The following is a 25700-nucleotide window of genomic DNA, read 5'->3' as shown; positions in this document are numbered from 1 at the left end:
TATAATGTTATAAAGTATTAATTACCTTTAAATCTAAATATTATGCAAAAACTGTTGAGATTTTTTTCTTGTTCTTGCATTTGAAGCTTTGAAAGAAGAAAGCTTTTTCTGTTGATCCTTTGCAATGCACTTAATAAATATATTGTATATTGTACATTAAACTATTCACAGGCACTCATGTATCAGATCAACAAAGGGTGGTGTATTATTGTTAATAAGTGTCAAGTCTCTTGTTTGAGAGTTTAAAACTGAATACAAAGCTAAAGCACCTTAATTTTACTGTGATTTATTTTGGAGCAATTGTGTCTATTTTGTTTGGTTGACAGTTGTTTGGTCCAGAATTTTTGTTGAGACTTTTTGAAACAGAAGCTCTTTTACTGAAGTTTTGTTGGTTTTTTTCAATATGTTATGTAATATTATTAGAGGAATATTTTACACAGAGACTTTGTCCTTTGTTTTGTATAATTTACCTGACACTTTTCCTGTTTTTTGTGAGAGAGCAATAATTTCAAAACTGAACCAGAGTATCATTAAAATTTTCTCAATTGGTAATAGTAGGGTTTTTTCATCTGAATGTATTGCTTGTTGTATGAATAATTTCTGACAAACCAGACTTAACCAAATAGTGTAAACATCATTTTTTTTAGACAAATTTTTATATTACACTGTTTATTTGTACCTTTTCTTACACGCATATTGGAAACTATCTTTTTTTTTCTCTTTTCATTTTCACTCACCGTAGAATTCTTTTGTTTACTTGCATGGAAATCCTACATATATTCCTATCTTTATTTGTATCTTTGGGTACTTTGAGTTGTATGGTGTAGATATTTTTCAGTGTGATGGAAAGTCTACCATTATTTTAGCAATAGGGGATAGAACAGATGTCTCTTTTCATTTATGTCTCTTATAAAATTATTGTGTGCTTAAAATAAAAAATCTTTATATTTCTCCCATTTTAGCCCTTCATTCCTGTGAAGGAATTGGAGCAATTTGACTTCGATATACAAAAAATGCTTGAACCACTGGAGGTTGAAATTCAGCAGGGAGTGAATCTGAAAGAGGAGGACTTCAATAAAGATATGGTAATTTGGCTGAAATGGAAGTCAGAGCAAACTAGACATGGAGATGAAGAAACCTGAGTTAAAATTAGAAACCCATATTTGTGTTAGAATCTGTAGATATACCTTGGGCAAAATTTTACTATGTTAATATATTATAAAATCAAAAGTCCCAAATTAGCATTAACTAAAATTTTTAGTTAACTTAATTTCTAGTTTGGCAGAAAAAAAAAAATTGATCCTTATGAAAACACTAAGCGGGAATATTATCTATGAGTTGTATATAGTATCAGCAGTATTAGAGAATAGGGAATGAATATTAAAATCTCTGCAGCAGCATGAAGACCAAAGTCAGAACGATGTATCTAAATGGGCAATATAGTAAAAGAATACATTCACTAAAAATAAATGCTAATCAAAAAGAATGTCACTTGCTAATTTGTTCTTAACCAATCTTCTTATAACATGCAATTTAAATTTTTTTTTGTCTGTCGTAAGCTTTATTACTCACGTTTGCTGACTGCAAGGAGTAAAATCATTTATGTATGTTGGGGGGGGAAAAAGAGAAAAGAGAAGTTAAATATTGCTGGGTTTTGCTATTATTGCCATTGTGGTATGTTTTTTCCAAAGTGATTTTCAGAGAGATAACATTTCTTGGCTGTGCAATAATGGAGATTCATCTTTAAAACCTGCTCTTCATGAATCCTCAGAAAGATCAAATATATATTTGTTTCTAACAAATGTAAAGACTCAATATTATTTCCCTTCTAAGGAAGTCCTCAAAAATGTCTATTTTATGTCAGTGCTGGAAGGAATCTTTACAGGACTTTTTTTTCATTTATGCAGGAAAAATAACAGTTAAGGCAGCATGTACTGCAGTGGTAAATTCTAAGTGAATCAAGTTTGAAGGGGCAATTTCCACTGCTTGAGCATATTTGGTTCCCTTTCTTTACATCCAAATGTTCAGTGTGGTACAAGACACCCCCAGAAACTGTGGCACAGATTCAGCTTCTTGCATAAAAAATATTTAACGATACCATTTTTCCTTCCAGAATAGCTGGTTTGCAAAGTGATGATACATGGAATGGTCAGGAATTGCATGGTCTCCTGCTGTACTGGCACTTTCAATCACTACTGACAGTAATTTGGAATATTTTGGATATATCTATTCTTTTTGCTTTAAAGTAAAATATATTTTACCTTTTGGCCTTTAATGTTTTCATCCTGTTATGCTGGATGTTGCGTAAAGTCTAACATCAAACGTGTAGGTTTTCAGTGCTGTCTTACTTTTATCCTTCAAGTGGCTACATGTGTTGTAGAAAGCAAGTGTAAGTTACTCAAACTTCAATACAGAACTACAAGTAGCTGTTACATGCCTACTTTAGCAGAGGAAAGATATTTTTGTATGTCTGTATCTCTTAGTTAAGTAATAATTAGATTAAGATGCACGTTATTTTGTGGGTTTTTTTTAAACTCAGAGTGAAGAGGATGAGAGAACAGTGAAAGAATTGCTGCAAAGGGGCGACAGGCTTCAAAAGGGAGTCACAGATGAGAGAAAACGTGAGGAAATAAAGACAAAACAACAGCTGTTGCGGACTAAACATAATGCCCTCAAGGTATAGGAGCTACAATTATAAGCACATGCTACTAAAACCATTTTTGTCTTCATTTCAGGGCACTGTTTTGTTAAATGAGTCTTCATTACTATTTAGAGATGAGTAACCTGAAACTATTTGGCTACAGATGTATTTTCTTATGCAGTTCTCTTGATGCCTTGCAAAAGGCATTTTACAATCTCCATCTTAAGAAGTAGTCTTATCCACAGTATTACAATTGTGTGATTGCCACTTGGACAACAATGATTGCTTTGATAATCCCTTTTTTAATATATGATGTGTGTTTTATATTTCTCCAACAGCAGTCAAGACTGAATCAGTTTTCACAAACTTATATTCTCAGTTGCATAACATACTTCTGGCCATGAATGAGTCGGTTTCTCCTTTAGTAAAATATTTACACACTGCATTCTTCAGTAACAAGGATGGCTCCAGCCACTCTAGAGCAGGGGGGGTGGTAGTACCAATAGACCAAGCAGCTAGGAGGCTGGAAACCAAAACTGCGTGTGAAAATTCTGTGTTGCCACAATCCTGGAGGTATAACTGTATGGTGTTGTTCCTAGAAACACACATGGTGAGACCTATTTGGGCCAGCAAATATGTGTAATTGGAAGTGTTGTCTTTCCATGGAAAAATAAAAATGAGGAAAGATAGAATCTTACAGTTGTAGAGTCACCTTGGTCACTTACCTGGAGCTGTAGGCTCTGGCTACTATAGAAGAATTTTTATCTCATCAGCAAGTAGAATTTTAATTTCTTTTGATAATTTTGATTAAGTTGTCCTTGGTTTGGGGAACATGGCATGTTCACATCTTATTATTACTTACTTTTAAGCAGCCTCTTTCCTTTCCTGAGGATTTCATTCCAATTCTTAAAATTTTGCAGATCTGTGTGAATTCAGGAGAAGGATAGCTGGAATTTACTATTGTTTTGTCCATATTTAAAAGAACCTGGAAATCTATTAGGTGTGTCTTCAACTGTTCCAAGCTAAATGGAAGCAATTCATAACTTTTATGTTGGAGAAACAAAAACAATATTTCTAGCCCTATGCTATTGACCAGATCCTTGCTGGCTGTTTTATGGAAGAGAGTGATAGATTTTCCTTTGGGTGACTCAGTTAAGGCATTCACCCTTGTCAAACAAAATTCAACAATTCAACTCAAATTCATCTGAGTGTTTTTATATAAAATGTACCAGGAATTTTTAAATTTACTTCTTAATAAGAAGTTATAGTAATTAAAATATTCTCTCAATTCTCTGCAAGCAAAGTTAAGCAGCTGAAGCACATATGTGTTTAATAACATTTATGGGGGAAAAATCATACATTCTTTACCTTCCTGCTAAAGAGAAATTTTAATACCTCTTAAAGTGGAGTTATAAACACAAGACATTTATTATATACATGATATTTAATTTAGAAAAAGGAAACTTGTCTTTGCATACATTTCTGCATTGCAATGACTTTCATTTGAATAGCTACAGAGTTTCATGCAGGCTAGAAATTCACAGGAGACCGCAAAATACAGAAGCCCCACTTTTGGCTAGATACTAAGTGGGCTGTGTTTCCATCTGTCCAGTAAGTATTCTGAGCAGAAGTGTTTTATATAAAATATTGACATTTATGTAAGAGTCTTAACTTCTATGAATATTGATGACTGTCTCAGTGGTTTATTCAACATGTGAACAAAACTGAATTAGGTAACTTCCTTTAAAACAAACCAACCAAAAATTATTGAACTGATGAAAATATGTTCAATTACTAATATACTTGCTTTAAATATCAACATTTAATTAAAAAAATAGTGGCCTTGTACACTTTTTTCCCTACAGTGTTCACACACACCAATTCATATTTTATAAGCCTTTCATTCATATTCTAATAATGTCTGCACTGTGAACAGGACTTGAGATCTCAAAGAAGAAAAAAGGCTTTAGAGATTTCTCATCAATGGTATCAGTACAAGAGGCAGGCTGATGACCTAATGACATGGCTGGATGACATTGAGAAAAAGTTAGCCGGTCTACCAGACCAGAAAGATGAGCAGAAGCTAAAGGTAATGTTGTTTTGGGTTGACAATGGTAGATATTTTGAGTGATAGTTTGTCAGTTCAACAGACAGCAAATGCAACAAACAATAATATAGATATAGAAAATTAGCAGTTTTCTTCTTATTTCTATTTATAGTAAAATGAACCCTAATTATCTGTGTTCAAACTGACATTTCTTTGTTGTACTATATTTTGTATTTGTTTGTTATACAGAATGTTATATAAATAATTTGAAACACACTAAATATAATGTTTTATCAGTAATACAAGAAGTGTGCAATGTATTAAGAAGCATCAAATGTTTTCTAGTAAAAATTGTAATTGATTTTGTGTATCTTTGTTCCAGATGAACAAATGACTTACCGATATATGGATGACCTCTATCTCATGTTAGCACATTCATTTTCATCAGAGCATACTCATATGTCACTGTCAAAGTCTATAGATTTATTTACATACTGTCAAAGATTTTCCTGGTTTATTTTACATCGTCTTTCTTTGCTTCATTCTCTGTTGAGTTTCCCACAGAGTAAAATAGGAGTTAACTAATACATTAAAGAGTCTAATAATATATTTGTAAGCTGTTCGAACAATATTAGTCCTGAATATCCTGACCCTTATTGAGAAAATAATTTCTCCAATTGCCCATCCCAGTGTACTAGCAAGAATCTGAATGTGGAAACTGTTGGCCTTTGCTAACAGTTTCAGAGAATACTAGCAGTTAGTATCTCTACAGCCCATCTCCAAGAAGGTTCTTCAATTTCAATTATCTTTGTTTTGTTTAAATGTAAAATAAGATATGAAATAGCTGTAAATTTCGATTGTAACAATAAAATGGAAATGGATTTTCTGACAGAAGTATTTTGCTAATTTCAAGTTGATTGATCTAGTTAGCTAACTGTCCTGGGCCCTGTATTGGTTTTGCTCACTAGGAGATTGGTGGAGAATTGGAGAAGAAGAAGGAAGATCTGAATGCGGTGCACAGGCAGGCTGAACGCTTGTCTAAGGATGGGGCTGCAAAAGCAGTGGAGCCAACCCTGATACAGCTCAGCAAGCGCTGGCAAGATTTTGAGAGCAAATTTGCTCAGTTTCGAAGACTCAACTATGCACAAATTGTGAGTTGTTACTGGCAAACCCATATGTTTGCAACTGCTACTACTAACAGCATCCTACTAACAGTGAGAGCTTCAGGGTCACTGTCAACTCTTCAGATATTAATAAGAAAAACCCTATTGTCTGCAAGTGGGGGAATCTTTATATACTCCAATACAGTAGTGCTCTGCTTTTGTCTTAAAATTGCCCTTGAGTTATATCAGTCAATAAGAAAAAACTCAGCAATGAAAAATTTGTGTTTATTTCTGTTGCCTCATTATTTTTCCATAACATTTATCAGTTTAGAAACATTAGTTTGCCATGCATCTATTTGGTTCACTGAACATGTAAAACACAAAAATTGTCTTTTCCAAACTACCCATCTCATGCCAATTTTAATTGGTTTTTTTATTTGTCCATAACATGTTATACTCACTTTAGGAAGTGACTTGAAAAATTTTTATGACACTATATATACATGGCCTCTTCTTTGAATGCTTGCATTCTCAAAAAAGTTTTTGTAAGAAAGTGTACCTTTAAATTTGACAGGTTGAAAACAAAATTTTATGAACCATCTTCATGTCTTCTGATTTTGTTTAGTCGTATATAAAATGTAATTATTCTTACTTGTTTATAAATACTGCGGTAACTGGATAAATAAAAGGGAAATTTTCACTATTCCAGATTTATGATCAAAATATGTATTCAGTGTTACCCATTTAGAAGGTTACCAGAGGTCGCTTTTGCACTTATAAGGTTTTGCCTTGCTATTCCTACTACTCTGCTTATTGTCTTCTGGGCTTTATGAAGAAAGATGAGACCTGCTCTCAAGGAATTTGTTGCTTTATGTGCTCTTCTGTAATCTTAAGGTGCTAGTGGATAAAGGGTGTTTCATCAAAATACAATTTTATTTATTTATTTTTAAATGCACCTAGATTGCAGAGAAAACATACTGACAGGATAATGAAATTTTAAATATATAAAGTGTTACTTTTAATTGATATAAAGTATGCTTTAAAATATGAAAAAAGTTCTAAAAATCAGCATTATGTATAACCTTTTGAGAAATATATTCCTCTATATAATGTATTATATTGTGTATTTTTAACTTTTCTAATATTAAATAATGTATATGTGAAACTAATACTTTGGACAGTTATGCAGTTAATGGAAACAATCAGAGAAACATTAAGTTTGGTTTGTATGTTATTAAATCTTGTTCCATCTGATTACACTCTTCAGATTACTATGGTTTATATTAAACTTGATGGATGTAATCAGGTGCAAATTGTTTATATTGACATGGAGCTAGAGCAAGCTTCACTTTGTCTTGTAAATGAGTTGGCTTTTTTTTATAATGAATATATTTGCTCCTTTGATAAGCAAATAAGGGATCAGATTTTGCATGCAATTTATATAAACACATTTTGCTGGCAATGCACTTTTTATGTCACCCACCACCTACCATGACAGGAGATGAATATATCCATTATAAAATTTTACTAGCAGATCAATAAACTTTATATTAGCATATTTTTATATAAAATATGTAAGGTAGATACATAAGCACGTATGTTTTTTAATTCCTCAGAGGAATACACTCATCAACATTTTAAACTCATGTAACCATTACATATGTTTATATTGTTAAAATATATAATTTATATAATATATAACCTTTTAAGGTTAAGTTTTTTAATATTCTCAAATATTCCATGCAAGAAGGATACTTGTTAGAATTTATCTAGGGAATAAGGTCATTCAATGAAAGTTACATGTACACAGGACAATTACTGTATCCTTCTCATTTCTCATGAAAAATGTCTTGCTGTTTTGACAGTGACTGAGGTGATATTCATATGAAATATTTTGGAGGTTATATAGAAGCTACTGAAACTTGAGAGGGGCAGTGTATTTTCATTACTATAATCAGAGTGCAAAGTGCAACTGCCTTGTTATTATTTTGACTTTGCTGAATCAGTGAAACAGAGAATTTCTCAAGGTTTTTTTTTCTTTTTTTTTTTAAACAACACAAATACCTACCTCACAGGGATGTTGTGAGGATTCATTAATTGTTTGTGAAAGATTTTAAAATACAAAAGAAAAATGAAAATTCAAACTATTCATTTGAACACATGCATATACCAGCAAAAATATCTTTCACAGAGATTTTTCTATGTTAACCACCAACTAAATAAAACCATACAATAAAAATATAAAATCGATTTTTTCTTTAAAACAAAGAAATAGCTGTATTTTTATTTATAATTGATAATGTATTCGATAACAGTTATTTAAGAACTGAAGGTTGTTATTATAAATCAATGAGGATTTAGTTGTACTGTATATCTTGCAATCTATTATGCTTCATTGAATAAACATAGCAAGACTGCACTGAAGAAAACCTTTAATTATGTTGCTTAATGACAGATTTGCATTTCTTACCTTTGTTGGAGATAATACATTTTTGATATCAAAGTGTGAAATTAAAATTCTCCCCTGGATTTTACTTTTCCCCAATATTTGTTGGGAAGATCTGTCAGAAAGATATAGAAACCATGACCTTATAAGAATTTATTCTCTCTGTCATGGCAGATTCTTGTAAAATCCTGATTGTCTTACAAATAGGTAGCAGTAAATATCCAACAACTAATAGACAAGTATATATGGGTGTATATTTATAAAATGGGATTTTCTGTCACCACTTTTGATGATAGAATGAGATGCAATTATATTACCTCAAACACTTCATGTTCTGTTTAATGACATTTTTGAGACATTAATCAATTTGGTGTAGTGGTCCTCGATGTGACATTCTGTAGGGAAAAAGGTGGGTTCATTGCTTTCACAGGTTAAACATGGCACACAAACACAGAAATGCAACCGCACAAAACCCAAAATGACACTGAGTGGAAAAAAAAAATTTGGAGTCCTTGTTCTCTTGCAAGATTCTTCTCTCACACAATGTCTTTATTCATATGTGGCAAAATAAACAGTTGGCAGAAAATTCAAATTTCAGGCAGTCAGATTTATAATTCTGTTCTAAGACAAGTTAGATGTTCTACTTCATTTCAGCTAAAAATTTCCATTTGAAATCAGTTTTTAGTAATTTCAGTTGTGAAATTCAAATAGCTTACTAAAGAGTGGAATATTTTACTATAATGTTTTAAAATTATGATTAACCATAATCCCTTTGCTATTCATGAAAGTGTAAGGTACTCTTCAAAAAGCAAGCCATTAAAGCAAGCCATTAAAGTTTAATCCTAGGGCAAAATGAATTTTTTGCGTACTAAAATTGCACATCTGTTGAAAAAAAATACAGTAAAAATTGTAACATTAAAGAGGTTTATGGACATTTATTTCTAAAATTTCTCTGCAGAATCTGAAATCATTAAGCCTTGTCAGTCACACAGTATTTTCAGAAAAGTTGTTGATTCCCTCTACTACAGTCTAAACCTCTAAAAACAGTAACTTAAAATCTTTCAGTTACAGTTTTTCAGCAACAGTTTATGTCACTCTTACAGGGTGTTGGCAATAGTTAGCTGTTGCAGAGAAAAAGCAGATAGTTTAATTCAAGTCAGAATCAAAATCAGTTATTATTATGTTGATTACATTTTACTAAATTAGCTTTACTTAATGTCTGTTTTATAGAAAAAAAATGTTCCAATGCTTTCATTTCATCAGTCTCTGAGCGTGTTTGTATCATGGCTCAGTTTAGATTTTCCTGAGCTGACTGAAATTACTCTGAGTGTGGAGTACTGAAGGCCTTTATCGTGAGAAAACATTTTCTAGATCAACACAGGTGCAAAGCCTACACTCTAAATTCTTACTTCATATGTCCTATTACCATATTTTATCAAGCTGTTCAACATTCTTTCTGCAGTTACATGTGGTGGTCTTTTAGTTTTTCTCTCTCAGCTGAACTATGCATACTGTAAATAGTAAGCCAGAGTATTTTTAAGACAAGAGAGTCACTTGCAATCTGTCAAAATTATGTATCTATTGATGTACATATAAGGAAAAAGATAGGCTTATCTAAGTAATTTCAGTAATTTTATTACACACAAACATTCTGTTGAAATTTATGGTCATTTTACTAGTGAAATATTTGGGCCTGGATTTTGGCCATACAGAGAAAGATATTAATATTGATCAAATGATAAACGTCAGGAGACACTGTCTTTTCATACCAATTAGACTATGTATTGAACAAGAATGAATAAGGAAAATAGTTATACAAAACATGCATTTATTTTTATAAGGTAAGTGATTTAGTCTGAGCAGTTCAATAGTTATCTGCAACATGAATAAAGTACCAGCACTCTTAGTACTTACTGTGAACTAACACAAGCTTCATTTTTCCAAATAAAAGACATTATTCTGCTTAAGATTCTGTAAAGCATTCGCAAATTCAAAATGCCTGTTTCTCAACTGGATGAGGAATTCAGGTGAGAGAGTATGTGATCAACTTCTGGAACCAGATTAAACTGGTCAAGTTTACATATGAAATTCAAGAGTTTGTTCAAGTCCAGTCTTTTAAGGGCATCTTGCAGTTTTGAGTCATTATTTCCCTGTGGAGCTCTATTTAACTAATTTAATTAAATTTAATTTTTTTAACTTTTAAAATATATATCAAAATATTTTATAAAATATAAATCAATCATTAATTGAAATAAATCTATGACAGATAAACACAGGACTTGATGTTCTAATTATCTGTCTGCATCTAAATAACATGGATACTTCAGTGGCAATGTACTACCATTGTTTTCAGTTGTTGTTTTCCATGGTTCTCACAATCAGGAGCAGTGTAATGAAGTGATTTTCTTCTCTTATCCCTGCTTAAATGTTTCTTGGGTTAAATAAAGGAGTAATGGTTGCCAAGAGGAAGGGGCAGACTAATTCTTCTTTATTCCTAGAATGAGTGTGAGAGAGAGATATAAATAAGATATAAGCGAGAGAAAAGACATTAGAAGAGCAAAACAAGAAAATACCTACTGGACAAAAGAAAAGAACTATATAGTGATGGATTAGTATCCAATTCACCTATGAGCTTTGGATCTCTTAAGAACAGCCCAGGGGTGATCCTGTGACACCATTTAACTTTTCTGCCATTGACAGTGGCAGCTTTTTAAACAAATAGATTTGCATGGCATAGCTAAAGACTGGGCTTTCTTGACTGTGATCTGCAAAAAAATATGAGGATGATTGAGAAACATAGGGAAAAGAATCACAACTTAATGTTTTCTCCCATTTTCTAGCATACATCGACCTGGAAATGGGTATTAGAAAATATATTCCAAACAGTTTAACTGTATTTAAAATACTCTAATTTTCTGTCTGACAAGAAAGGTATGGGAAAGATGGGACAATATCCACTGAAGAGGGATATTTTCTTTGATGTACTTCAAGAAGAGCTAGTTTTATAGATGTATTTTAAAAGGCACTTTACCTTCTCTGTCTAAAAGGAATGTATACAGTGTTGTGGTAATTTTAAGTGAAGAGGCCTTTTTTTATAGAAGTGGGCCAGTTTACTGTGCTCTTTTGAGTTTTTCTTAAACGTATTTTTCTTATCTCATATTTTCTTGGTAATTCTGTACAGCATTCACTCTCATCATTGCAAATCTTTAGTATTTTAATAGGATTAGGTTTAAAAATCCCGTTTTGTGGATGATAGAACTTTGCAGAAGAGGTTTTTGTCTGCTGCTTTTCGTTATCTGTTATAAACTTCAGGGAAGTAATCTAAATTACATTCTCAAGTTTAAAAGTGAAACTCTACATCTTTACTTCATCACATAGGAATGAATACTCTTGCTGTAACATGAACTAAAGCAGGTTTAAAATGTTGTCTTTAAATTGTATGAAGTGGTGATACAAATATAGTCTTAGCCACACCACAGGCTCTTCTTACTCTTCTCTGTATGGTTGAGATGGAAACAAGGCCATCAGCCTTTGGTTAAAGAGTCATGTGCAACAACACCATGTTTTGTACCCTTTTAATTATCTTCTGACAAAACTGAGCATTATACTAGTATAATATATTTGTCCTTTTAATTACACAATTATTTGGAAAACAAGGTAGCTAATTACCATCCTATGTTCTTTGATATAGTGTATTATGATTTATTAGCATAATAAATTACATGGTGGGGATTTTGGTGTCAAAATTATTTGGCTATAAATAATAAGGGAAAAGACCTGCTGCAGTGTGATCTGGCCTTAAGTAACAGTATCTTTTGAAGAGATGATGTTCATCTCTTGTCTACAATTTAGAATGTCAACATTACTCATGGGGTTTTTCGTTTTTTGGTGAGTTTTTTTTGTTTAGGTTTTTCTCATGGATGCATCTGAGTATACACACAAAGTTGCAGAAGGAAGTAGATTTGTAACTGTACAGTGTGAGTGCTGAATATCTATGTGTGTATATTTAGTTTTCAAAACTGCTGGATTGACAGCAATTTCATTTACATTAAAAAAACCAAATCTATATCTTGAAGTAACAAAAATAGCCCAAGTGACAAAACCTATTATGTATGATTGTATCTTTATAAATGTAGATTAAAGACGGAAAATAATTAGGTAATGCCTTTTAACATTTCTGAATGGTGTCAGAGTTTAAGTGTCAGCTTTGCACTTTGAAGCTGTTAGCATTCATCACAAATGTCGTACTTTAATGTTATTTTCAGTTTATTTTCTAAATTATGTCAACATTATCTAACAGATGTAGTTTGCATAAATAACTGGAAAGCTAACATCAAAAATCAGTTTCAAAATGGTTTAGTCAATTTAGATATCAATAGACTGTATTCTAACATATCTCAGCTTTATTTAACATAAATGAGTTCATGGTGATCAGTCAGTAGAGTTACACATACTATTATTCAAGACAACCCTAAAGCTTCACACATAAATGCCGTCTAAGGTTATGTACTTCTCTCATCTTAATAAATCAGCCATTAAATAGTTGGCATTGACCAAAATCTGTTCTTAATAAGGCTAACTTCCTGCATATTGTGTAGAAGACAGTTCTGTCACTATATTCACTGTTTCATCTCTAGAGCTTATCACATTCAAAAAACTTTTAAATGTGCTTTGTCTACCAGAAGGTAACACATATAAATCAATTAGAAAAATATTTTCCAGTGAAAGCCTTTTAAAATTCTAAATACTATTTTAAAATACCTTTTGAGAACCAGCCTAGGATGTAGCTTTTGCAATGTGTTCTGACTTTTTTCATTCCGAAATGTGACTACCTAAGTATTTCCTTATTTACTGATTTCTAGTACTGATAATGGCTATCTCTTCTGACTCACTGGTAGTTAAAGGAGCTAAAGGCTTATCTCCCCCCAAAATGCTAGTGACTGTATGTGATCTGAGCAGTGTTTGGTAAATGCTTATGATGTATAATCTTTAATGAATTTAATAATTCCTATGTTGCAAATACCTTTTTTAAAGCCTCATGACAGACATACAGATTTCTTTGTCAGTTTTGCTGTAATGCAATTGCTAAGATTAACATATGCAGTCTTCATCAGAAGTACTTAAGGTATATGCACAATTTATTTTAAAACAAGAGACACTTTCTAAATCCCAGTAGTTACAATTAGTCAATAATGCCATAAAGCTACTTTCTTCAGGACATGATAACATTACAGCTTTGGCATAAGATACACAGTGCTCTGTTTTTATTTTTTCTTTTATTTTCTGAAAAAAAATTACTTCTATCACATATATAAGAGTCTTATAGGCCAGTCTCATCATAGTTCAAATAAATTTCTTTTTCTCTTTGCTTAACAAGTAGATACAAATGGAAGTTGTCAAGTTAAAAGTTAACAGCAGAACTGCTACAATTTCCAATTCAGCTTAAGTCTCTTATTTCTGGGAATATTAGCGGGTCTTTAGTAAGGAGAGATGTGCAGATTTTCAAATAAGCTGCAGCTAAGTTCAGTGTGCAGCACAACCTCAGCCTGAGGACAGTCCATATTTAGAGGCAGTTATCTAAGCCAGGATAAAACAAATGTATTGTTAAGCAACTGAAGAAGGGATTGCCAAAGGTGTTCATTTTACTGCTTGACCAAGTGTATTTGATATCTTGGAGAGCTCTAAAGGCACGAGGACATTAGGAACACAAAGAACTGCCTATGGCACCAAAATGCTCTACCATAGTTTTTAAACTCTACATGTTTTTCTTACCCTGCGGTAAGAAAAACAAAAAAACCCAAAGAACTATGGATACTCTGGAATTAATGTCTTAAATTATAGCTTTTGTCTCTATCTTTCTCTCTTCCTCCCCACTCCATCTAAATGTGAAAATAATACACTGATCAGACTGTAGCACGACTGTCTGAGGTTTTGGGAGATGTCCCATAATTTAAGCTTATATGTGCACAGAAGAGACCTTTTCTTATGGAGAAAACTGTCACATTTCAGTCAAGTTTTGAAGTTGATAAATAAAACAATATAAGTGGAAATAATTTCAGGTTGGTTGATGCCTGTTGATTGATAGTTTTCAAAATCAAAGCCTTCAATTTTCTATTTCTATTTCTAGAATCTAAAGTTTACTGAAATGTTTTCTAGTTTGTGCTATTATTAGGAATAACTTCATTTTAACTGGCTTTATTTAATTTTATGTATGGATCAAAAAGATTCAGTTTATCATAGAATAAAAACTGCAGCATTTTTCAACCGCTAAGGTATGCCTTAGCAGTGAAGTGTTGTGAAGACATAAAGCACTTTCTGTCCAAGAACAGTGCTGAAAATAGTCATGTGTATTTTTAAAGTTTCTATTTTTTGTATAACTCACAGATGAAATGAGATACAAGCATTAAACTAAATGGTTTGAGTGTTGCAACGTGCAGGATTTTGTAGACTGCAACCATCCATCACTAGAAAAATCATATATCTGTGAGAATATTTACATTCTTACTTGAAAAGATGAAATTTTTTTTTATATTTAAGTAGATTTTATTGCTGCCAAGTGCATTTTAAGACCTTGCCTTCACGGAATGTATAAATTAAGGAATTTATACATTTGTAATCCTGTATTTAGGATTTCAGTCTCTCTGTACTTGAAAGAGATGCTTCTTCTTGTACTGATAGATAATTTGTTTGTGATTGACTAAGGACATCCAATCTAATTTTGAAGATTCCATATTAGCAGTATAATTTTGATCTTCTTCCTACATATATACACACTTACAGGTAAGATATGCTAGCAGCATGGAAGACAGAATTTATTTTTCTAAATGTTAGCTGACATCACCACTCACAGTTGGCGTAGGAACGGATGAATAAAAGCTTGTTTATAAACATGTACTTGAAAGTGGTTTTATTGATCTCTGACAGCATTTTATCATACTTTTGTGTGTTTAATTCTTTATTTGATGGTAAACATGGGCTAGCAAAATACCATGTGGCTCACAGTTTGCTTTAAAAAGCAACTGTTCCAAAGTTTATTGGACTCTTTGAGGTATCACTGCCCTTGTCCAGAAGGTGTCCGCTGTCTGCTTCTTTTTTTCTCATATGTAGCACCCCTTTATTTATTCTAGACAGATCACTGGCTTTTTACATGCTCATATACCTCAGAGCTGCCTGTAAAGAATACTTTCTCAAGTGTTTCACTTCAGGAAGAGGCACATTTGTTTGTTTTTCCTGAGCTTCTCACCAGGATGCTGCTAGGAGCAGTGTTGTGGTACAGTAGCATTGATGGGAGTGTTTTGCCGCTTTACTCCTCCCACGTGTTCTGTTTGTGTGAAGTTATTCAATCAAAAGCACAGACAGTAAGGTCTCTATGAGTTTGAAGGCCTGTCATAAGAAGGGACCCAAAATGGAACAGTTGTCAGGATCTTACGCAAAAAAGTTGGAGAATTTCTGGGTGTAAATTCCTGAACAGCGAAAGTGATGTTGGGATTATTCCCTCTGCAGGAAGAGTAAAGAAATGGATGTACTGAGACCAGTGAAATTTGCTTTAACACCCAGTTTCCCACTGTTAAAAGGAAATTAAAAGAATTTTCCAAGGCTAGTTAAGTCTGATGCTTAACACAATTCCAGGTGATACTGTGCTAGATGTAGGCAATAATGATCACAGGTGTTTGTTTGGAGAAGATGTATGAATTTGTGGCAAACCCTGCATTATTTCTGTACTACTTTTTTGCTATTTTTTTTCTTGCTGTTTTGTTTGGTTGGCTTGTTTTGCTTTTGCTTATTGGCCTTCTCTATAGGGGCAAGTTCATGAATTTACTTCTTGTGTTTCTGTTGCACCTGGTAGGACATGATAGCTATCAATAAAATCAGTGTAGGTAGAGTCATATTTATGGAAAGATCCTGACCCTTAATTAAAAAAATGTAATGATGGGGAAGAAAATTCAGTTTACTGTTCCAGAGTTGATAATGCTTGGTAAAAAGCAATGCCTGAAAAGTCACACTTTACCCAAAATAAGCTGTTTTTTTTCAGAGACTATAAATAATTTGCACAGCTGTCTTATCACTGATAATCAAAGAAAAATAGAAAATAAATTATTATCACTAAAATTTTATTTTAAAGAAATAGTAATATAGGAAATGACCATTTACCTAGCATTTACCAATCACTTTTAACAGTTTATTTGTATTATACATTTTTAATATTATTTTGGTTTAAGTATTTTTAAGTAACTCTGTAAGGCATTCCGTCACTTTATCAGATTCAACTTACTCAAACCCATTTTTAAAAAGTTATATAAAACTTTAATCTCCATTTTCTTATTCATTTTTAATCCTTATAAAATCTTAACTTATCACAGTTCTTAGGGGCAATTTTGGCATTAGCAATTGCATATATCTTTACTGCATTATTATTATTTTTAATAGTAGTGGCTCCCAGCTGCTACGATCTCCTTTTGCAATTTTTTTCTCAATGTTGGGTTTATGTTGGGATATGATTCAATTACATTACAGTATTGGGATATGATTCAGTTTCAGCTTCACATTTCTAATAAATATGCTTGTCAAGAATATAGGATTGTATCTTCTATGATAAGACAATTCCAGAAAACACAGGGACAAGATTAAATGTTTCCCTTTCTTTGCTGATTAAAATTAGTTCTGATATGCCTACCCTCTATTCCTTACTGCCATATGCCAACTTCTGCCTTGAGTTCTATCATTCTACTGTCAATGAAGGAAAGACAGAGGGAAAGAAACACCTGTGACCTGTTGAAAACCCCATTAAAATCAAAGATACTTAATCCCTAATTTCTCAAGTAGCATCACATTTTCAACTCTTTCATTCAAATAGTATTCAGAAACTAATTAATTTTGACTGTGACTTTTTTTAGAATAAGGTAATAAATAATGTAGCAAAACATGAGGGCAGGTTCTGATAGGCCTCCACTTTTAAATATCAACTTATTTATTTATTTATTTATCTGGTAGTACTTTCCAGTTTATCTGCACAATATAAAAAATTGTAGAACTATACAAGTAATCATCCAGCTGTGAGAAATAGGAATGTAAATTTTCCTGTAAAGACAGTGTGAATATATGGTAACATACAGCCCATTTTTCTTTGTAATGGTGATTAAAAGATACTGAATTTTGCCACTATAAATAATTAAACATGATATCCATGAACTGCTCACACGTCAAATTTCAGCTTGACTTTTGTGTAGTTTCAGGAATTGTCTAGAGCAAGAAGGCAGAGGTTTTATGTACACACATATACATGTGTACAAATGACTAAATACATAGTTATTAGCCTAAATTTGGGTTGAAAATATAGATTAATCTAATAAAACTATAGAAACAAATCATATTTTGTGTGTCACTTTACATATTCATGTGACCTCTTTTTGAGTGAATAACCTTGCACACCTAGCATACTCTTCGCATTACTGTGAATAGAAATAGTCTGTCTTCTCAGTCGAACATAAAAATAAAATTATAGTTAAATGTTCCTTATATGGGTCTGAAGGTCTTTGCTACATTTAGGACTGTCACAGTTAGTCTTGAGGAATTAAAATATATTGCTGCATAAAGGCCTCAGTGGCCTGTCAAAATTCTCCAATTTTCTAATCAACTGGGACAGCTTTTTCTTTAGCTTTACTGGAATAAACTGTTATTTTTGCAGAGCATGTGATTCCTGAAACATATGGGGGGCAAACACAATTTTTTAAAGAAATTTATTTTAAATAATAAAAATTATAGCAGGAGTATGTTAATTAGAGAGGTTTCAGTGTTAGCAGATGTACTGAGAAAAGTCATTTAGTGAGAAAAGTGTAAGCAAAGCAATTAAATTTGCATAAGAAATGGAGCAGAATAAGACAAGTCTACAGATAGCTTTATGGGCCTTATATCTGATATGCATACATCTTCTAGAGTGTGCATATGCATATTTTAAGACTCTAAAAAAATTTAAGAACCAGATGACTCAGCTCTGTAACTGAAGAGAGAAATATGTCATGAATTAAAATGAGACACCTTGCTGAGGTAGTGTGTGCTTGTATTTGTTTTCTTTTGCATACTGTGTAGCCAGCTAGTGATATTGTTTTCTTCAGGACCATTGATCCAGTATCTTTCACATATATGGCTCCAAAATCCATGATTATCAGTAAGGACTGGAGCATCTAAATAATATAATTTTTGGAAGTCTACCAACATTTACTTTTAAATGTTCTTTTAGATCCTCAATAAGTAAAGCTCACATTTTTGAGAAGACAGACATCAAACACAAAGGATCTTGGTCCCACACTAGGAATCCTCTGTGATGTGACAAAACTATCTTGTGCTTACCAAACCACAAATAATTGATATCTTAAATTTTGACTTTTCTAACAGACATGCAGATGATCCAGGGTTTGGGGTTTACCTAAAAGAAGCTATCACAGATCTCCCTGCTCCAAAATACACTTTTAGTATTACTTTTTTATCTATGATGCATTAGCATATCAAATCAGAAATATAGAGAATTTACATAAACAGCCACTTTTTTGTTACCTTTTATGTCAATATGTTTCCAAATGCCATAGGTAAAAAGTTTTCTTGGAACTAAAACATTCTGGGATGTCCTTACATTTGGTGTATGCATGTGCTTTCAGAATAGGGTGTCTATTTCATATTTTTCCAGATTAAAAACAAAACAAAACAAAAAATTCCCAGATTCCTGAAGAGGTGTCTTGCTGGTTTTGGTTTTGGGTGGGGTTTTTTGGGTTTTTTTTAGAAATATTAATGCATTAAATATGTTTCAAATCACAGAATTCCAATTTATACTTGCTACTTTAAAGAGAAAGGTTTTAGAATAATGTTGAAAGTGTAGAGTCGACATAGTTGGTTTGTGTTGCAATTTAAGGAATTGTGTCTATTACACAAATCATTATTTAATTGACACCTTGAAATGATTTAGTATTCTAGATGTGGCATGCATGGAATTTCTATAATGAAGGACAGTTTTTTAAAAAGGTGTGATGATTTAAAATTAAAGGGCTAGCACTAAAATCTCAATAACACCATAATCTCAGGATACTCTTGTGTTTCCTATCTTCATTTTTTGGAGAGTAGGAGAAGAAAAGTTTGTACACTTTTGCATGGATTAATTTCAGTATCTGCCATTTCATATAGACCAGTGGAGTATGAGTTATCTGTGCCAGAAACCTCAAATATTCCCTTCATTTGTCGTTGGAAGTTACTTTTGATTGTTTCTGGGTTGCAAACTGGAAATTGCATTAAGTTGTAAGTTTGTCTAGTGTTAAGAAACTAAAGGAAGCATTCTGTTGTATATCTATACTAGCAAACAGTTCGTGAAGATACAACTTTTGTGATGACTGAAACTATGACTGTGGAAACCACTCATGTGCCTTCTACATACCTGGCAGAGATTCTTCACCTTCTGCAAGCCTTGTCCGAAGTAGAAGAGCGCCTTAATTCTCCTGTTCTGCAGGCTAAGGATTGTGAGGATCTCTTCAAACAAGAAGAGTGTCTCAAGGTAAGATAGAAAGATTTTCTTAACAATGATTGGATTCCATAATTTTTGGGCAGCCTGCACTCATTCTGAGACATCTGTTTTCCAAGTGCTAAGACCCTCTCTGTGATATGTGCATATATGAATGTTTATACAGAAGAGCCCATTGGTGCAAAATAAGAACACTGAAGTATTTATTTATTTTTATCTCTTTCACCTCTGTTTGGAGGACAAGAGCATTAGGGTATCTGCAAAGTACGTCCTTGAATGGGAGAGAAAGGATGGAGAGGGACAGTTGTATATTTAAAGAGAGAATTTGTAGTTAAAGATTTGTTTGTTTAAATAGAAAAAATTTCTTCACCAAAACAGTTGTTAGACATTGGAACAGGCTGCCCAGGGAAATCCATCACCATCTCTAGGGGTATTTAGAAGATGTGTAGATGTGGCTCTTAGAGACATGGCTCAGTGGCAAACTTGGCAGTGCAGGGTTAATGGTTGGTATTGATTTAGATCTTTGCCAGCCTAAATGATTTTATGATTCTATGATTGGTAAGTTAAAGTAATTAGTAAGTAACCCTGTCCACACCCAATCTTGGCTGTTTTATTTTGGTGTAAGATTTTAAAAATTATTTCTATTGAAACAGGAACAAAACCAAGTAAGATTTAGCTGTTGCATTCCATGTTAGATCAAAGCTTGAAGTCTTATTGGGTCTGTACTCTGTGTAGTTATTATAATTTAACTAGCTAAAAAGAGAATATTGTCCGATAGGTAGATAATGTAGTTAAGAAAAAGCTAATTCAGTATTGTTAGTATGACTTTAAATATTACTGTTTGGTTTCTTCAGTGCTTGCAATGCTGAAATCCCTTGAAATTGGTGGAATTTTTCCAACACAGAATTGACATAAGAAGAGAGTAAGATTAAAGTTGTAAGCCTAAGTAGATGAATGAGTTATCAGCTCTTGCAGAATAATGTTTGTATGAGGAAAGCCTTGTAAAAAATCATGCTCAAGTGCTGCATATAATTACAGCAATTCCAAATTGTCATCCAGCATGAAGAGAAGACTACATTTCCATTTTTCTGTGATTATTTTGGGAAGGAAAAGTTTTTATAAAAAGTAAACATTAGCCTAAAGAGGCTGGAATTTGCCTGCAGTCAGCTATAAGAAAGAACCTTAGAGGGAGAATCAGGGCAGTGCCTCTAGCTGAGTTTTCTGGATTTTCCTCTGTAGAAGCCCATTTATCTCATTCCACATCAGAGGAAATGTAATAAAACCACATCCATGTGCTACTATTAGCTTCTGTAAAATCCCATCTATTTATAAATCTTATACGTTCATAGATCTTACACATTTTACGCCTCTGTATAGAGTCACATGCACACACACACAAATATTCTTATTAGCCCTTGAAAATTAGGGTGTTCTCAGTTTCCTAGCAGGGCAGTACAGTATGTGTAGTGAAACATAACGGTGAAGTCTGGATCAAAGGAAGCATTAACTGATAATAGGGTGGTGTGAAATAACAGTAGGGCATTTCTTTTACCACTTCTGATTTAGTACCAGTAGATTAAAGTAACTCTGAGTATTGAAACACCCAGCATGCCAGTTCTATTATAATTTTTCATTTTAAACAATAGCTTCTGCACAAGAAAGCTCATAGACCATGCAAATCATGGCTAATGAGCCCCTACTTGGTCCTTATTGACGAACCTACGTTCCCTAATAGATTGGATGGAGAAACAGTGACCTAACTCAGTCGATTGGATGGAGAAACAGTGACCTAACTCAAGCAGTTTACTGGCAGCTGACTTCCTGTTAGTTCTTCTCAATGCTTTACATTTGGGCTAGCTTTATCTGATTTATATCCATAACTAATCTGTTGTTCACCCACATATATTTGGTATTATTAGGGTTGACACCAACTTTAATAATATTGATTACTGAGGTTACAAGTAACTACTGCCATAGGCTTAATTTAACTGAACTATTAAATTGTTATGAGATGCATTTGTGGGCACAGTTCCATCTTCCTCCCAGATAAATCTCTTAGAAGAAGCAAATGGGTCTTGCACATTCATGGGCTTTCGGAAGGATATAGTTTTGATCTGAGCCTGCTTAATGAATATTTATTTCCGAGGAAAAGCATCCATCATTGTCATTATCCTGCAGTAAAAATAGAAAAGTAGTGCATAAATTGTTCAGCAGCTGGTTGGGAAAGGTTTGAAATTAAATTGTGGTTGATTTTTTTTCCTGACAGATTTGCATGAATCAAATTACAGAACTGTCATAAATAGCTCTGTGTTTTAAAACTGAGCTTTTGATTTTTTTCACTCTCATTCAGAAAGAATCCATTTTAATTAATCCTTAAAAGGAAAAATAAGGTTATTTACAAGAATCAGTGGTAACAGCATTTAATATTTTTCTCCAAAGTAAAAATGATTGCTCATTATCAAATGGGATAAATATCGAATACAAATTAAAAATTGCTAATATTAAATGTCATAGATAATTCAAACACTGACATTTTATATCAAAGGCATGTAAAATAGTAAAATGTGAGATCTTATAGCAGAAACTTGGTAGGTTCTAATTTTTAGTAAATTGTGATGCTTTTATGAGCACATTTAGTAAATCTGCTGAAACTCAGGAATGTTGTTCTCTTCATTTTAAGCTTTAGGGAGTAGAAAAATCAGAGAAACCAAGTCTCATCACTTTATCTCATAAAGCCAGCATTGCAATGTTTTCACTATCCTATTACAAGCTGTTTATGTATTAGGACATACAGTACCTCAGTTTGTCTTCACCACTGTATTTACAGTATTTAACAAAACATTTTAAATGTTACAGTTCTGTCAAAGATGAAACTCAAGTTGATTGTATGGAAAAATATGGTTCATAGATTGATGAACCATAAATGATAAATTAAATAAATTTAAATAATACGTGAATGAATTTGGCCTGATATACTGTCAAGATAGGACAACTTTTGTTATAAGCACAAATGTTATGGTACTTCTGTGTGCTACTGATGATGTTCATGTTGATGGAATTCACAATCTTTGAGTTATCTATATAGAATTGATTGTAACTACAATGGATTTCATTACATGAACAAATACAGGGGAAAAGTGCTTTCAGAATTTAGCTAATTATCCTCCCTTGCAATGGATGTTTCAAATGTTAAATGAATGTAAAAATTTGCATACGTTCAACCTAATCTGGTTATATTACTCATACTAAGAGAAAGTTTTCTTGTGTATTGATTATCTCATGCAAGCTACTTGACTTGCTCAAGCTCCAGATTGTTTTGTGAGAGATGTATACACTGAAATAAATACATTAATTAACCAGAGAATTAAAACAAACACGTATTTCTGTTTGCTAACACATAGCAAAAGTAAGTGTGCTAAAGTGAAACAGTATACCTGGAATTGAAGTCTAATTTGCATTTATAGCCATACGTGGGAAAGTGCTTAGCAGAATTTCATGGTGAAAGTCACTGTCATAGTCATGGCATATTCGTGCCTATTCATTACTTAATTCTATTAACTATGGATTCAAAACTTATTTTCTGAGGCTACTTGCTGTATTATTAATGCTGCAAACCTGCAGTAGGGCCCATACATATTAGTGTTTCTTCTTATATTTTTTTAATATTCTTAATCTTGGTGGGAATATCTTATTGTAGAACGTGATTATACATTTAGCTATAATATTTTTCAATGATGTAATAGTTTTAATATGGAAAACCATCTGGCTCTTTGAAAAAGAGATTACTTATATGTGTAACTTCTTGCATAATCACTCTAACAATCCTTTTTCTAGTTCATCTTTTTGTGTATTTCCTGTATGGTCTTTATTTTGTTCATTAAAAATTGGGTTCTTTTCTGTCATTGTTTTTTTAATATAGGTATTTTAATGTTCTGGTTTATTTTTTCTCTTTTTTTTTCCTTGATTTGGTAATTCTTCATTTAGAAGACAGATAGAGCAGGCTTTTTACAGTTTTCTCCTGTGACTTGTTTCAGAATATAGAGGTTTTACCGTACACATTACACATCCATAATTCTGGCAGCTAATATACCCATTCAAAATGGTTTATTAAACCACTAATACCCATACCATATATTGTAACTCATACAGATTTTAAAATTGTAATTAATTTTTGGAAATTTTCCAGTTATCCATGATCAGTAACAAGTGTGCTGTTGCTGGGTTTCATGTTAGTGCAAAAAGTGTGGAATATTGTAATGAATCTGCTATGCGTATAAAACATTATTCTACAAATGTTTGAAATTACTAAAAAAATGTATTCTTAATTTTGCACATTGGAGTATGTATTTGGTGTGTATTAAGTGAATCTTATCCAGAAACATCACATAACGTGAAATTCAGAGTGATTTTCTGCTGCAGCTCAATAAAACCCAATTAACCATAACTTAGAACTGAGTGTGCTCAAATGCACTCTCCAAATAGATCTGTCAGTAACGCTGTGCTTGGTGACAGATTCGTACACAAATAGCCAAGGAACTGAATTTTTACAGAAAGTTGTCTTTTTCTGGCAGATTAAGACAAATTCCATGTAGTGAAATGAACTGGTGTTTAAGTTTCTAGCACTCAGATTTCTCTTTTAAGAGCAATGAGATGGATCATTCCCTAAAGGCTACTGTCACTTCAGCTGCTAATGATTTTCTGTTATTCTTTTTTTCTTAAAAATTAAAGCTTTGTGCAGTTCTGTTAACCATGTTAACAGAATCTCCCAACAATCTCCCAAGGCATTGTTGATAACCAACTGCTTGAAGCAATTCTCTTCAACATGAAAGATGGGGTATGTGTGTGAGATAAATGGGTATGTGCATATACATATATACATGATCCCTCTTTTTTTTTTCTCTTGGACATTCTTGTTTACAGAACATCAGCTGTATTATCTTGCTTTGTCTGTGAACACCTGTTCACAGACCACTAGCTTTAAACATTAAGGGATATGTTATCAATGCTGAAATACATAGATGTATTAAATCTATTTTAAATATTTAGAAAATTGATCTACTTGGTTAAAAAACATATTATTTTAATATACATATGCACAGATATTACTCTTCGTTCTAAAACATGTCAAACAGAATAAGTGCCCTCTTGAGTAGCTGAGGTGATATTCAGGACCTACTAAGAAGGCTACTCAGTTTGAGTGCTTAAGTAAATCCTGGCAACTTTTAACATTTCAATTCCATATTACATTTTCTCCTGTTCTTTAAATATGCAAATTTTTGGTCATTGCTGGGGTTTTGTGGAGGTGCTTCCTCCTTTATATTCAAGGGAATCTTGGAAGATTTGGAGTCATTTTATGTTTTTGTCTTCTGATATTTCTTATATTCAGATTAATAACATGGAATACCTGAATCATCCATGGCCTCAGTGTGTAAAACAAAGATTTAGGTAGACCTGATTAAGGAATGCTGAGTGTGAGGCATTATGCTGGGAAAGTCAAATGAGGTTTGTTGAGTAATGAGACAGACTCAGCCAGCTTTCACTCTACATGATGGATTGCTGACAAGGAGGAAACATGTTCCTTATTGTGAATCATCCCAGAGAGAAGACATCTATCATTCCCTTTTTATTTATAAGTATTCATTTAGTCTGCTAAATGTAAGTCACATTTCTCAAGACCTGTGCATTCTAATCATACTCATAAGGGTCTTTATGGAATGTAACTTTATCTTCTTTTTTCTTTTCTTTTCTTTTCTTTTTCTTTTCTTTCTTTTCTTTTTCTTTTCTTTTCTTTTCTTTTCTTTTCTTTTCTTTTCTTTTCTTTTCTTTTCTTTTCTTTTCTTTTCTTTTCTTTTCTTTTCCTTTTTCTTTTCTTTTTCTTTTCTTTCTTTTCTTTTCTTTCTCTTTTCTTTTCTTTTCTTTTCTTTTCTCTTCTCTTCTCTTCTCTTCTCTTCTCTTCTCTA

General features: G+C 32.6%; 1 protein-coding gene across 15 annotated transcripts in view; it reads left to right on the top strand.

The window, feature by feature from the left end:
* DMD (dystrophin) overlaps positions 1–25700 on the top strand; it is a 1059271-nt gene that overhangs the window by 452090 nt on the left and 581481 nt on the right. For 14 of the 15 annotated variants that reach the window (XM_064646827.1, XM_064646820.1, XM_064646822.1 and 11 more), the window contains 5 exons: positions 963–1085; positions 2540–2677; positions 4578–4730; positions 5657–5839; positions 19579–19773. In XM_064646827.1, the coding sequence (XP_064502897.1) occupies positions 963–1085; positions 2540–2677; positions 4578–4730; positions 5657–5839; positions 19579–19773 (792 nt within the window). The remainder of the gene's footprint in view (positions 1–962; positions 1086–2539; positions 2678–4577; positions 4731–5656; positions 5840–19578; positions 19774–25700) is intronic. The other variant, XM_064646826.1, reaches the window with a different exon arrangement.

The sequence above is a fragment of the Pseudopipra pipra genome, chromosome 2, assembly GCF_036250125.1.
Source record: "Pseudopipra pipra isolate bDixPip1 chromosome 2, bDixPip1.hap1, whole genome shotgun sequence".
Lineage (NCBI taxonomy): Eukaryota > Metazoa > Chordata > Aves > Passeriformes > Pipridae > Pseudopipra > Pseudopipra pipra.
Note: the sequence above shows the minus strand (reverse complement) of the source record. Positions and strands in the feature narration are given on the sequence as shown.